The 14,520-nt window shown below is 48.5% G+C and overlaps 1 protein-coding gene across 3 annotated transcripts in view; it reads left to right on the top strand.

Annotated features, from left to right (window-relative positions):
* The window catches only part of CTNNBL1 (catenin beta like 1), a 161,655-nt gene that overhangs the window by 123,132 nt on the left and 24,003 nt on the right, over positions 1-14,520 (top strand). For all 3 annotated transcript variants that reach the window (XM_081291769.1, XM_081291768.1, XM_081291770.1), the window contains exons 12-13: positions 11,788-11,885; positions 13,961-14,041. In XM_081291769.1, coding sequence (XP_081147895.1) covers positions 11,788-11,885; positions 13,961-14,041 — 179 coding nt within the window. The remainder of the gene's footprint in view (positions 1-11,787; positions 11,886-13,960; positions 14,042-14,520) is intronic.

Below are 14,520 nucleotides of genomic sequence, written 5' to 3'. Positions count from 1 at the left end.
AAAGAGACCTCTTCAATCCCATAGAAGGTTTTTCTTAAAGTGTGGACTAGAATCCGTTCCACGAACTCCTTGTAGTCTTCTTTATATCATGCCTTCCTTCTTCCCTTGAGAAAGGGGGAAAGGAACTGGTACTCTTTCTGAAAGGTTGTTAACTGTTTCAGTTTTGCTGAGGGTCGTGTAACTATTAGATACACGCAAATGCAATTTGCTGTGTATTTTGCCGTGTTTCTGTGAGATCTGGGTCTGGTCCTGCTCCTCCTCCAGTGTACATCCCTGTCCCTTTTCTAGAATGATCTTTCTGGAACACAGGTCCAGTCACAGTGCTGCTTTTCCACCATCTGTCCTGTAGGTCCTTTGGTATGAAGTCCAGATTCCATTCAAGTGGGCAGGGGTCTTGTGTGCTTCTCCTGCCTCACCTCCCATCCCATCACCCCGTCTGCAGCCCACCCTGCAGATTGTCTGCATGGCGCCAAAGCACTCGGGCTTCCTCTGGGGCGCCTTCCTCCTTGGTGTCTCTTATGAACTCCAACTTCTGCAGAATTTGGCTCCTCACGACACTCTCAAGAGTCAATCTTCCTCCTGTCCTTTTATCAGGTAATCAGTTATTCCCTTTTTATATGCATGAGCCTCTAAAAGCTAACTGTCACCATGTGTTATGACGTCAGCATTAGTGGAACTCCTGGCACAGGACCAGGAACAGAGATGACCAAGACACTGGCCTGGTCTCCTGAGGGGCGTGGTGGCAGCAGTTTGGGTACAGCACAGCAGGCACACAGACAGGGAGCCTGCGTGAGAGTCCACCTCCCATGTCCTTCCAGGCAGGAAGTAATTTGAAAGATTCGTCACATTCACTGTGTCATGATTTTGTTTGCATTACTAGTGAGGTTGAATGCCGCCCCCGACACACACACTGCTGTCCCAAAGTCCTGTTGGAAATTCTTTTAATTCTTGAGGAAAATGATCAAGATTTATTATTTACTGAGAGGGGACTTCCTTTCTCTGACCCAGTCTCTTGTTTCTTGTCTGTAAAATGGGGAGGCTGATCAAATGTGATCCACAGGATCGTTGTGAGAATTCAGCACATGCAGGCACACGGAGGGTCTGCAGTAAGTGTTGTCTCTGCAAGTCCCGGTCCCTCGCCCACTGCTTGCCACATAGTGGATGTTCAGGAAGTGTTTGTGAAGAACAGGAACCCGTGTATTTTGTGTATGTGTTAAAGGGGGCTATATATAGGTACTCACACAGTCCCATCTGTCTTGAGAAGAACGTTGGATCTGACTTGCATCAATATTCAGCTAGAGTGGCTGAGCACACACGCATGACTCTTCTTGGGTTGCCACATCCCCTGCTAGGCAGATGTCCATTATCATGAAATATAAAAAGAGAAAAAATAATAATAAAAGCAGAGGAGTGTAATGTTATGGCTTGATTTGACAGGGCCTCCTGCTTCGTCAGCTGCCAGGGCTGGGCATGGAACAGATTAATCTGTATTCCAGCCGCCGCTGCTGAAGTCAAGATCGATCTAATTAGGGTATTTTAAACATCCTGTTTGCATCTCTAGTCTTACAGAAACCAGGATGTCTGTCCATCTGGGGAGTTGGAGGGAGCTGGGCAGTGAGGTTCTGCAGTAAAGAGAGACTGTTGGAATCTTAGAAGTGCGAACACTGCTGTATGATTTCCTTAAAACAAAAGAGCTAATAGCCTTGGATGTTGCACGAAAACAAAGGTAGCTCTGAGGTATGGCCTTGAATTTTAAATGGCCCTGCAAGATCCTGCCGATATAGGTCTGATGAGTGAAGTACAAGGACCATTTCCATCCTAAGAATAGGAATCGGGCTGACCCATGCACGTCTCTCTTTAACCATTTGGGCTACTGGAACCAGGTACGGGCTCTGAGGCTGGCTGAGCAGAACAAGAAGCCAGGTTAGGCCGTAGTCAGATGCCAGGCCGTCAGGATGGTGTTGGTCTGCCTTCATAGCCCAGCATTCAGAGTATCCAGTCTGCCCCCGCCTTGTGACCTCTCATCCTTCCCTTTCCTGCCATGCGATCTCTGCCCAGCTCTTTGTCCAGATCTGTGCTCTCTGTTTGGTAGCTTTGCCTCGTGTTTACTTTTTATTTTTTAACAACTTTGAGATGTCAGTGTTTAAGAATGTTATATATTGGGGCTGGGTATACAGATCAGTTGGTAGAGTGCTTGCCTAGCATGCACAAGGCCCTGGGTTCAATCCGCAGCACCACACACAGAAAAGGAGTGTTACATATTTAAAGTGTATGGTTTGATACTTTAATATAGGTAAACATTATAAAGTGGTCACTATGTCAGACTATTTAACACGTCAATCACCACGCGGGTACCATTTTCTGCCATGTAATTTATGTGTAATAGACCACACAAGAGCCTCAAGGGCAGAATCCATGTCTGGTGACCTCTGCTCCCAGACACAGTGCCTTGCAGTGCCTGTATTATGAACAAACGAGCGACTCCGGTGCCCGTGGTGCCAGTGCCTCTCCTGCGGCCCAGCTCTACTGTAGCACCTCGTCTTCCTCCTGGTGACCTCAGGCTCCCTGCCCACCAGACTGAAATGTCAGCAGGTTCTGAAGCTAGAGTCCCTCTCTTGGTGCAAAAGGATGAGGAAGTCAGGTTTAGCAACTATCACTGTGCAGTTGTCCCCTTCTTCTCTGTCCCCCCCACCCCACCCCCATCTTCTTGATATAAACAGCACTCCATTCATCCCGACTTTGGAAACATGATCCAGGCTTGTGGTAAGAGAAGTAAATGTGTCTACAGGATCCAAACTCCTGGCCTCTGTCTCCTAGCTGCACCTCTGAGCAGGTGAAGCTGCACGCTCATGGCCACTCGCTTGCCAGAGGACACACCAGCTCTGCCTCTTCCCAGAAGTCTGGAAAATGTTTTCCTTTAGTCTCAGTTCTGACCCCTTTCCTCGGGTCTGTCGAGTCACTCCTCCCTGTCCCTCTTTCCTACACAGTTGAATGCTGTGCATATGTGCCATGTCCCCTTCCTGTCAGTTATGTGCTCTGCTGAGGTGGCTATTTCTCAGCCCTTCCTAAGTGGACCGCCTCGCCTCTCTAGTCCCAGTTCTCGCCTGGCGTAGAGCGGGAGCTGAGAATTTTGTGTCGGGAATTACTGGTAAACGTACCACTCCATGCCCTGTGATTGTCCTAAGGTTACACAGCTCAAAAAGCAGCAGCTATTTTTCATTTCCTCTATAGATCACGTGCTGCATTTTCAGCTCTTGCAGCAAGACCAAAAGGTAAATGATCATCGTGGCCAAGTACATTTATTTTTATTAAAAGGTAGGACCATCACTGCATAGATGTGCTGTGTCCTTCAGCCCAGTAGTAAATAGCCCCTAACCACCTCGGGCTGTCTGCCGGTCTCCCACAATCTTGTATTATTTGGCTTTATAGGCAGCCACGCGCCAGCACTTTATTTTAATTTACTGTCGGATTAAAGAGTCTGAGTGAAGTTGGCCTTGCTCCATTTTATGGTTAGAACAAATCTTGAGTTATAGAAAATAGCCGTACCAGCCGAGAAAGTCAAGCGATGTGGTACCTGCTTTTCTTAGCAGGGTGAGTGGTTGACCCTGGCCCACTGAAACATGCCTGTGGTCAGGACGCCATATGGAAGAAGGTGGCTGGTTTCTGGCAGGTGTGGAGGTGAGAGACTCTCTCGTGCTGCCCTTGATGGCTGCAACAGATCTCAGACTACCGTCTGCTGAACGCTGTGGGTGCACATATCTCACTCGAAACCCTGGGTTCCGTCGAGGGGCAGGATGGTCCCATTTTACAAATAAGGAGGTGGACTCAGCACCACCCCAAGGTCCGCCAGCCAGTGCACGCCAGAGACAAGACTTGAATTCACGCCTGGTTGAGCCTAAAGTTCACGGAAGGTTGAATCTTCACTATTGTCACATCTGGAGCAGATCCAGGAGGAAGTTCCCTCAGTGTCGGTGTGTCTTCTTCAGCAGGGGACCTGAGAGGCCCACTTGTGAGCAGTCCCGTTTTAGGAACGGAGCTCTCCTCACGGAGGGAGGTGCTGCTAACCCAGCGCCCAGATTTGGACCATGCTCATTTTTAAGAGTAAGAGGGCGAGACGCTAATCCTTGGCACACACTGTGCATCTGGTTGAGTCACTGCCACCGTCTGGCTATGCCGTTCTGGAGAGTCCTGGTCTGGGTGTAATAGATCAAGGGTTCCCTGCTGGGGAGACATCCCTGAGATGCGAGAGCCCTGGGAAAGCGTGTTTGTTACACGTGTTTTTGGAGGCATAGCTCACAGCAGTGCTCATCAGATCCTCGACATTGTCTGTCACGACTTGAGGGAAAAAAATGAAGATTTTGGATTCACAGCCCCAGAGGTGCTTTTAACCCGAGGCAGATCGCATGCCTGCCCAAGGCCCTTGTTGCCATATTCAGAACCCCAGAGGGGGTGGCCAAGGAGCCTGACTCCCTTCTGGCTCTGAAAATTGGGAGACTCTCAACTGCCCCAGTCCCCTTGCTCTACACAGGCTAACCTGTCGCAGGTCACCCTCGAGGCCCCAAGGAGACTGGAGCCAGTTGACAGGTAGGCCAGAGCCACCCTCAGGTAGGGTCAGTAACTGGCGTCTGGGGCAGGCAGGGACAGTTCCGGCTTTCTAACGCCGCCCCGCCCGGCGGTCCACCGCCCTGACTGGCGGGTTGGAAGTAGACTTGCCTTGCCCTCTGTGGAGTTGCGGGTTCAGGGGTGTGTTTTCTCCTCCAATGGGCCCTGCCTGGAGCTCCTTCTCTGCTGTGGCGCTCCCCCTCCCCCTCTGCATTGACAGCTCCATGGCCATCCTTCACCTCCATTTTATCCTGTCGAGATGACAGAGCAGCTGAGCAGAGCTGGCCAGCAGATAAACCTGTTATCTCCTCTGCTCCCTGGGCCAGCAGCTCTCCCCATCTCCTTGGTGCATGAAAAATTGACACCACCTTGGGTTGAAATCTGTTCTTAGGGAAGCTACATTTATTAGTAGCTAATGAAACTCTGTATGTGCGTATATGTGTAAAACTTGGGGTGGCTGGAGTGCTTCCCTATCTGGCGTCCAGTCGGAGAGGTAGAAGGAACAGAGGTAGCTGAGGTCTCCCGAAACTGACAACCAGTCCTTCACTTAAAATCCCCGACAAGTAAGTGTCATTTGTTCTTAGTACACCACCACCGTCCATCAGCAGATCTCCTGCCCTAGGCTGGGATGAGCTGTGGAAATGCACATTGAAAGGATCTGGGTGTCAGAAACAGCAATTCTTTATATATTTGCCTCTTTGAAAAGTACAGCTCCTGATACCCCCCCCCTCTGCGCCATCAGCACCACCCCCTTTTTGAGGTATATAAAGAACGTTCTTGGAACTTTCTCATCCATCTTAATCAGCACGATTAAAAGGGAAAATTATTGCAAAGTTCTGGTTCAGTATTTGTGGAACTGCCTGAAATCCAAAGTCTCTTCTTTATTTAGACTCTGGAAGAAATCGCTTCTGGAAAGACTAATTTAGTAAAATAGAGGAGTTGTTATTCATGTCTTACTCCATATGGCCTTTTGCTTCATTTTATTCTCATTAAAACTGTTGATTTTTTTTTTTTAATCCACATTCACTTCGTGCCTGTCTTTTGGGCACACTGAGCCCCGCATGAGACATGTTTTCAGGCTTTGCTGGTTTAATTTCTGATCTCTTTTATCTTGCTTCTTTAACAGTGTTGATTATTGCCTTTTATAAGTGGGAAACATTTAACATGGTAGGAAAAGCTAACAGTTTGGAGACAGACAACTTGGATTCAAATCTACGTTCCCACCACTGACTCAAGCGTGTGAGGAAGTCAGTCAGCCTCTCTGAGGCTCACATTCCACATTCATAAAATGAAGCTGAGAATGGCATCTTTCTTGAAGCTTAATTGTCAGAATTCAATGTAAAATGTACATACAGATTCAAATAGGCCTACTCTGAGAGATAAATGATAAATGTGTTGACACTTATTATCATACACTACCTACTTTAAACAGGATGTTTTCCCCCCTTTTTGTCTGGGCTGAGGCTCAAACCCAGGGCCCCAAACTTGCTAGGCAAGTGCTCTAGCACTAAGCTGTACTCCCAACCCCTCTATCAGCAATTCGAAGCACTTATAGAAAAACAATATGGTGGTACTGCATCTTAGCTTTGATTAAGAATTTGCCAAAAAAAAAAAAAATGGAAAATTAGGGAGAACATTTGCAACATATGTGGAAAAAAATACATTCTTCATTTACAAAGAGCTCATAGTGTTGTAGGGCAGGTCGCTCAGAAAACACACCAAGTCCCAGTTTTGTCCAAGTGGAAGAGTCTTTAGCCAGCTAGAGACTGCTCCCTGCAGGACCCATAACTGTCTCTGCAAGGAACAGCCCTGAGCCTGAGCATTTAGGATATTTATACAAAAACCACATCCAGATTGACGCAGCTGCAAGCAAGCAGGTACAGAAGCTGGACTGGGCAGTTAGCGAGACAATGCAATGGGTACGTTGGTATTTCCCACGGGACTCTCCAGGTTGGCAGAGCAGCGAGCAAGCAGAAGGGAAGGGGGTCAAAATGACCCTAGTTCAGTACAAGTTAGAGAATGGTTATTAACGTCTGGACAGTCAATCTCTGAAAAAGTAGATTGCCCAAGAAAAATGGAAACCAAAGAGAACAATTTTGTACTGTATCAGAATTGCTGTTTTGCGTTGTCAAGTATGTTATGCTAGGTAACTATTAATGGGTACAGAGGTGGGGCTTTCCCACCGGAGAAGCATTTCTTACATGATATGGAGTCTTAGGGTAAAATGGCGTCTGTTTGGTAATTGCCCGTATAGCCTGGCCCATAACAATAGAAATCAAAATTAGACAAAGGATAGGTTCATGGGGAAAAGCAACACAGATGGAACATAGTGTAACCCAGTGTGATGGTACTTACCTGTAATCTCAGAGATTCAGGAGGCTGAGGCAAGAGGATCTCAGGTTTGAGGTCAGCAAGTTTGAGGTCAGCCTCAGCAACTTAGTGAGGACCCATAACTGTCTCTGAAGGAAGAGAGACCTCATTTTAAGTGAGGTCTCAAAATTTCAAAGGGACTGGGATGTGGCTCAGTGGTTAAGCCTGGGTTAAGCCCTGGGTTCAATCCCCCATACCTCCCGCCCCCAACAAAGAAACAAAAAATAGCATAATGGTTTAATTTTATGGGTTAACTGGGCAAAGGGATGCCCAAATGGCTGGTAAACCATTATTTCTGGTGTGTCTGAAGGTGTTTCTGGAAGAGACTGGCATTTTAATCAGTTGGCTGAGTAAAGAAGATTGCCCTCACCCAGTCTGTTGAGGGGCCCAAATAGGACCATGGAGAAAGCAGGGCAAATTTGTTTTCTTATCTGGGACAGCATCTTTCCCTGCACTCAGACACACCAGTGCTGTACTCAGACCTTCATATCAGACAGGCACTCACACCCCTGGCCTTGGATCCTGGACGGGACCTGGTTCCCTGGCTTTCCTGGGCCTTCAACTGCAGACAGCAGACTGTAGGACTCGCCAGTCTCCACAGTCTCACAATCCCTCATAACAGATCTCTCTCTGTCTACACATCATACTTGCTCTCTGTGTCCAGAGAACCTACTGCTGTGCGTAGCAGAAAGAGTGCTGAGTTTTTTCATGACAAGAAGAAAACTTGCTAATCATAAGTATCTCATTTCCACCCACCTCGTCCTCACAGTTCCTCCTGGGTAATATGCAGTTTGATTGGGGACGTGGGTAAACAGATATTCATGTATACTGAGAGCAAAAGTGTAATTGATACAGTCTTTTTGGAAGACAATTTATCAGTGAGTTTTGTTGTTTTGTTTTGTTTTTGTACTGGGGATTGAACCCAGGGGCACTTTCTCCCCCAAGCAACTTCCCCAGCCCTTTTTATATTTTAGTTTGAGACAGGGTCTCGCTGAGTTGCTTAGAGCCTCACTAAGTTGCTGAGGCTGGCTTTGAACTCATGCTCCTCCTGCCCCAGCCTCCCAGCTGCTGGGATTACAGGAATTGTCAGTGAGTTTTAACAATCTAAATGCAAATTCCTTTTCATCGCTAATTCTACTAGTAGGAATATGCTCTAAGAACAAGCGTGCAAAAGTATACCAAAGCTTGTAAACAGTAGTGTTTCTAGTAGGAAGACAGACAGCCCCAGACTGGAAATGAAGTACATTTTGTGTGTTTGGTTTGCTTTTGTTTTTGGGGGTTTTGCTTTTATTGTAAATCCCAGTGGTAGAGGATGAGGGAATCAGTAATAAAGCAATGAAAGGAACTCCTGTTTGTGGTTGAGTGTAAATTCATCTTTGAGCTTCCCGATAGCCCAGGCAAAGAGGGAACCTTGATAATCAGATACAAAAAAAAAATCATCAGAAGAGAGAAACATTTTCCTGATGTTGATCTCAAAAAGGACTGTAGCTGCTAAGGAGATTGGTCTAAAGGCCATCTGATCTTGTCCCTCCCGGGCCAGCAGAAAATGCACTGAAGGGTCCTTACCACCTTCTCCGTGATCCAGATTGTGCCCACGTCCTGTCCTCCCGTGTCTCCCGCGTGTGTGTGACACTCAGGCCAATGGTGGCCTTTGTAGGGATCACTCCTTCTGCTCTACCTGGTTCTTGTCTGCGGCTTCTTTTGTTTCCCCCAGTGGGGGTCCTCCTAGGGCCTATGGCCCTCCTCTGTGCTCCCACAAGCCCCCGGGGCCTACTTCAGTGATGGAACTTGTCACACAGCACTAAATTGTTTTGTTCTCTCCACTACACAAGGTTAGGGGTACCTGTTGTTTGGGCCCCAGCACCCATCTCCTAAGCACGGAAGCAACTGTCAGTGAGCGCGTCTGTGGAATCGAGCCCATCTCTTCCACCAGTTGGCCGAGTGGACAAGCCACCTCACTCTGGGCCTCCGTTTCTCCATCCATACAATGAAAAAAAAATGGCTCAGATAAATCTCCGAGAACTCTGGCTCTTTCTTTTCCCCTCTGTGGTTGTCAGGTTGTTTCCCTCTCTGTCTCTCTGTCACACACACACACACACACACACTCACTCACACACACTCTCGCACGGAGGTTGTTACCAGCTGTCATGCTAAGTAATTCCAAAGTTTCAGAACTGAGCTTGTTAGAATCCCTGCTTCATTATGGCCTACCTCACACCTGTTCACAGCCCCAGGGCGCGGAGCCTGGCCCAGCTGGCTTGGACCAGGACTGCAGAACTGGTGACCGGTCTTCTGGGCGTGCCTAGAGGTCAGAGGGCTTTCTGACGGCCTCCAGCGACCTCCCCTCTTACCCTCCTTCTTGGGCTGATCTGGAATTCCCTGGCCTGCTGTCCTCCCCCACGTTCCTGGTGCTCCTTGCCTTCCTGTTGGGGTGGGTCCTGTCCCCTCCACTTCCCATCTTACCCCTGCTCCCCTGAGGTCAGTTACAGCAGCTGAGGTCACACCCCGCAGTCCCAGCTTTTCAGAGGGTTGAAAGAAAGATGCTAGAGGTGAATCTGGGATCTTTTTTTTTTAATATATACTTTCATTTTATTTATTTTTATGCGGTGCTAAGGATCAGACCCAGTGCCTCGCCCGTGCTAGACAAGTGCTCTACCTCTGAGCCACCACCCCAGCCCCGAACAAGGGGTTTTGAGAAGGTATATAATACCTCTGTGCAAAGTGTATTTTAAGAAAAACATTGTATTTTTAATACTTAAAAATTGAATCTACCAATTAAAAATTGAAACTGACAGCTCCTCAGGAAAAAGCCACCCAGTTACTCTCAAATGCAAATACCCTTGAAGGATCATTTTTTACTGAAGGTTCTGAGAACATACTAGTAAAACAAAGGTAATATTCTCCTGAATTTAGGATAGATACTGTATACAGAAGCGGGGAAGCCATTTGGAAGATATCCAGAAGTCAAGAGTAGTCTGTCTGGCCCTGCTACCGAAAATTTACATTGAGAGCCTGCTTTCTTACCATTCATTCAGCGGGTTTTTTCTCAGCTCCTTCGAGGTGCCAGACATTGTTTTAGAACTGTGGATGTAGCAGTAAACAAAGCAGGCCGAGACCCCTCCTGTGTGGAACTTGCCTTCTAATTGAAGGGAGGTGGTGAGCAGGGTGAGGCAGTAAGTACACACCTTGAGAAGGTGAGGCAGGCTGGAAAGTAAAGCAGGTGAGGCTGAAGGGCAACCAGTGCTGGGCAGAGCCTCATGAGACAGGTGGGCCTAAGACAGGTGGTCGAGGAGTGGGCCCAGAGGGTGGGGGGGCCTTCCAGGCAGAGAAGACAGCAGCCTGCTGGGGGTTTTACCCAGATTTGACTGGGTTTTAACTGAAGACTCATTCCGGCTGCTCTGGCGATTGAGCCAAAGGGGGCAAGGGCGGAAGGCGAGAGACTCTCTAGGAGGCTCCTGACCATCCCGAAAGCAAGAGATGAGGGGCTGGGGGTCAGAGTAGCAGCGGCAGCGATGGCGAACGAGCTGGAATTCTGGGTATAATCTGCCAAGGTTTCTCCTTCAAGGACATGACCGTGTGGGGCTTGGGCAGTGGGAGAGCCTGGTTGCCACTAACTGGAGGGAGAAGACGGGGGAGCAGGTTCGTGGGGAACTAGCTTTGGGACCGTAAGTAGAAGGACCTGCTCGATGGCCAGGGGGAGCAAGTGAGGGGTCAGAGGCCAGCCCGACCTCCAGGGCCCTGCTCGAGTCTCCCTGTGGGACCAGATGAGATCACCAGGAGGCGACTATAAATGAAGAGAGACACTGAGGCCCAGGGAACTCCAGTTCTCAGAGGCTGGGGAACCAGGAGGCAGGGAGGCTTATGGTGCAAGTGTGGAAAAGCCACAGGAGTGCAGAGTGACACCTCTGCAGTTGGGGAGGTGAGAGCGCTTCCTGGGGCCTCCTTTGATAGTCAAGAGGCTCTCGGGGAGCGCAGGGAGCTTGGGCACATGAGGATGCTCTTCAGTCTTCAAATAGAATCTGTTGTTGCACTCTGAGTGTTTATTTCAAAACAAACTGCACCATTTCTCCTTGAGTAGACTCCTTTTCAAGGTCACTATTGAAGGATTTTTTTAAGTTCTTTTTAAAGAAGGGGTCTTTAAAGAAGGGGTCTCTGTGTGACTGAAGCCTACACTATCCCCTTCGATTGCCCCTTTTCTCTGGGTAGAAAAGCGTTTCATGAGGGAGCCACCGGGGTGCGTGGACTCGCTGGGTACTGGGGGGGGCACTGGCTCGAGGCCCTCACAGCCCAGCCACCTCACGCGGGAAGTGGGGGTTTTAGCTGCATCAGAATGCAGGTGATCATATGGGGACCCTATCGTATTTCTTATTTAATTGGGGGGCATTTACTCGGGAAAGTTATAAGGAAATTTGAGAATTCAGTGGAACATTTCTTATTCGTGATTTGCTCGTGTCATGGCTGGTATTCATATTCTGTTCACAGGTTATTTCTGTAAGTGGGGGATTAGTTTAAGGTTCTGTTGTGGACAATAAAAATCAATTAATTCCAGGCAGGGTTGAGATTCTTTCTGAGCTTTGATTCACTTGTGAAGTCGTCCTTGAGGATATCATCCCTCTTGACGATGTGTCTTGTGCGGGGAGTGCAGATCAGTTCAGTTTTCCAATGACACAGTCGAGGTTCTTGTCTTATTAATCAATAGCAGCAGTCAGAGAAGGCCTACTTATTCCTCCTTCAATAGAACCAGGCCAGGCTTGAAGAGAGGTAATAATCACTGCTCTGATCTCAGCATGTTCTCTTTTCGCCTTCCCAACCCAGAGCATGTCTGTTCGATCCTGGCTTCCCTCCTGCGCAACCTGAGAGGGCAGCAGCGAACCCGGCTTCTGAACAAATTCACCGAGAACGACAGTGAGAAGGTGAGTGACTGGGACTGTGAGGGTGGCAGCAGCACTGGCCTGGGTAGAGGGCTCCCTACCTAACGTGACCCCTTCCATGGGTCACATTTCTTGTGTCCCAGAGCACTCCTGAGGGAGGGGTGGTAACCTGAGAGTGAGAGCAGGGAGTGAGTTTGGGTTGGGGTGGGGCAGAGCGGGGCGGGGCGGAGCGTGGGCTTTGGTTCAGAGGCCTGGAGTTGAGCTTGGTTTTTCTGCTTTCGAGATCTGAGCCACTCTGAACCTCATTTCCCCTGGCTTTAAAATGGATCCCATGGTTCCCGTCTGAAGAGTCAGTGGGAGGTGAACTAGATGAAAGCAGGGTCTTGACAAGGGCCCGCCCTGGTGGGCGGTAGAAGCTGGCAGTGATCACTTGGTCAAACGTGCTTAGGTGGATGTTCTATGTTGTTGTCACTCCTGCGAAACCTAGAGATTCTAACCACCCGTGAGCTGCTGTTTGTGGAGTGCCGCTGCAGAGAAGGTAGCTGAGTCTACATTCCTGCATCTGGTAATGCTCTATTCATCCTAGATGGACGTGCACATTTTTAGGTAGGGAAGTTGAAGCTTAGAGACATCATATGACTTGCTCGAGATCACACCACTGTAATAGTAGATCTGGGACTTGAACCCAGGCCCCTGAGTGCAAAAAGCCTGCGTATTTTATCACTCTGTATGTAAGAAGGCAATTCCAGGTGAGTAAAGGATCAAAGGCCCCTTTTAACATGCAGTCGCTTTCCTGCCACAGTAAGGCTGAAACGTTTTCCTCCCTGGGAGAGAGGTCTAGAACTGTCTCTTTGAGCCCACCTCTGGCCATTTTGCTGCCCTTACTAGCATGGCAAAAAACCATCGGTTTAGAACAAAGAACATTTTAGCAGTCACGTGCGTTATGACATTTAACATCTGTGCTCCTGTTTCCTCACCTTTAAAATGAGGGTTGCTCTTCAGCTCTTCTGCTACCTTATGAAGTTTTTTAATGGTTTTAGAAAATAATGGATGTGGAAATACTCTGTAAACTGAAGTACACAAAGTCTTCAGGTCATCATTGTTAGCTGCGGAGCGTTTGGGCACCATCTCCCTGGACAATCTGAGGCCATATTGGAGAACATCTCCAATTGACCAATATCAGCCCCTCCGAAAATAAATGCCAGGTTGTCAGGAGCCATGGTGACAGATCAGAAGTCTGGGCTGCTTCGCTGCACCCCTTCAGTTGTTTGGAAGTCTTGGGGGAAAATAAAACTTCTTCAAACCCAGGGAGTATTCCTTAGGTCATGCTTGAAGCATGACTTTGCTCAGACTAAAACTGATTTTTAGGTTATTCCTTTGCCAAAGTCAGGGCCTGTTTTCAAGTTGCCGAAGAAGTTTTTCTAGCACTGACTCAAAAGCAACTAAGGAGGGCTGGGGATGTGGCTCAAGCGGTAGCTCGCTCGCCTGGCATGCGTGCGGCCCGGGTTCGATCCTCAGCACCACATACCAACAAAGATGTTGTGTCCGCCGAGAACTAACTAAATAAATAAATATTAAAAAAAAAAAAAAACTCTCTCTCTCTCTCTCTCTCTCTCTCTCTCTCCCCTCTCTCACTCTCTCTTTAAAAAAAAAAAAAAAAAAAAAAAAAAGCAACTAAGGAGAGTTTACTCAGACTTTTTTTTTTTTTTTTTTTTAAAGATCAGCTCTGGGGCAGAATCTGAACATGAAAGGTTTCAGTTTGAAAAAAGGAATTTCTGTAAACTTCTAAGTGAATATCAAGTATATAACTTCAAGTGCCTTCTCTTTGCAAGAGGAGACATGAATTTTTACTTATTTATTTGTTGTTAACAACTCGACCACCTGGGAGTCCTGGTGGGGGGCTGGGAGAGCGCAGTCTCCTTCGGGGAGTGGCCCGTGTGGCTTTGTTCCCCTGGCTCTTCCTCATTCTGCTGTCTCCCTAAGCAGAGCTCGTCTCCATGTCAGAAGTGGCAGCGTGGCCCCCATGCAAGCAGTGGCTCAGGATGAGAGGAGCCCCACCGTCCTCTCACCATGGTGTTCGCTTTCCTTCTACTCCTGCCTGTGAATCTCTCTTTCAGGTTGACAGACTAATGGAGCTGCATTTTAAATATCTGGGTGCAATGCAGGTGGCTGACAAGAAGATTGAAGGAGAAAAACATGTACGTATCCCGCCTGCCTTGGCCAGCTATTGACCAACCCTCCATTCGGTCCCTGTGTACCTCCCCTGTCTGCCGTGTGCCACGTGAGGTGTTGTAAGAGCAAAGCAGAGGACAGTCTGCCAGCGGGTAGAACTACTGTCCCAACAGAGTGACAAGCTTTCAGGTCTGCCCTGGACGCGGGAGGGTAATACAAGCACCCTAGACAGGAGCTTCTCTCAGAAAGTCTGGCTGGAGCAGAGCTAAGTCTGGGTGCCATTGGCAGAGTTGTCTTGGTGCCCGGGCTTGCTAGCCACCATGACCTGGAGGGAGGCAGTCTCAGGAAGGGAGGTCTCAGGAGGTGATCCTGGACTGGAGAGTGGGAAGGGAGCTGAGAGCTTACCCAATCCAGTCCCCCTTTTACAGATGGAAAACCAAAGAGCGAGGGAAGGGGGTCCCAGGTGCACCGCAGCAGAGCCCAACCCAGGGGTCAGCATGACCTG

Source organism: Spermophilus citellus (assembly GCF_964194105.1).
Source record: "Spermophilus citellus genome assembly, chromosome: 4".
Classification (NCBI taxonomy): domain Eukaryota; kingdom Metazoa; phylum Chordata; class Mammalia; order Rodentia; family Sciuridae; genus Spermophilus; species Spermophilus citellus.
This window is presented reverse-complemented; position numbering and strand designations above follow the sequence as displayed.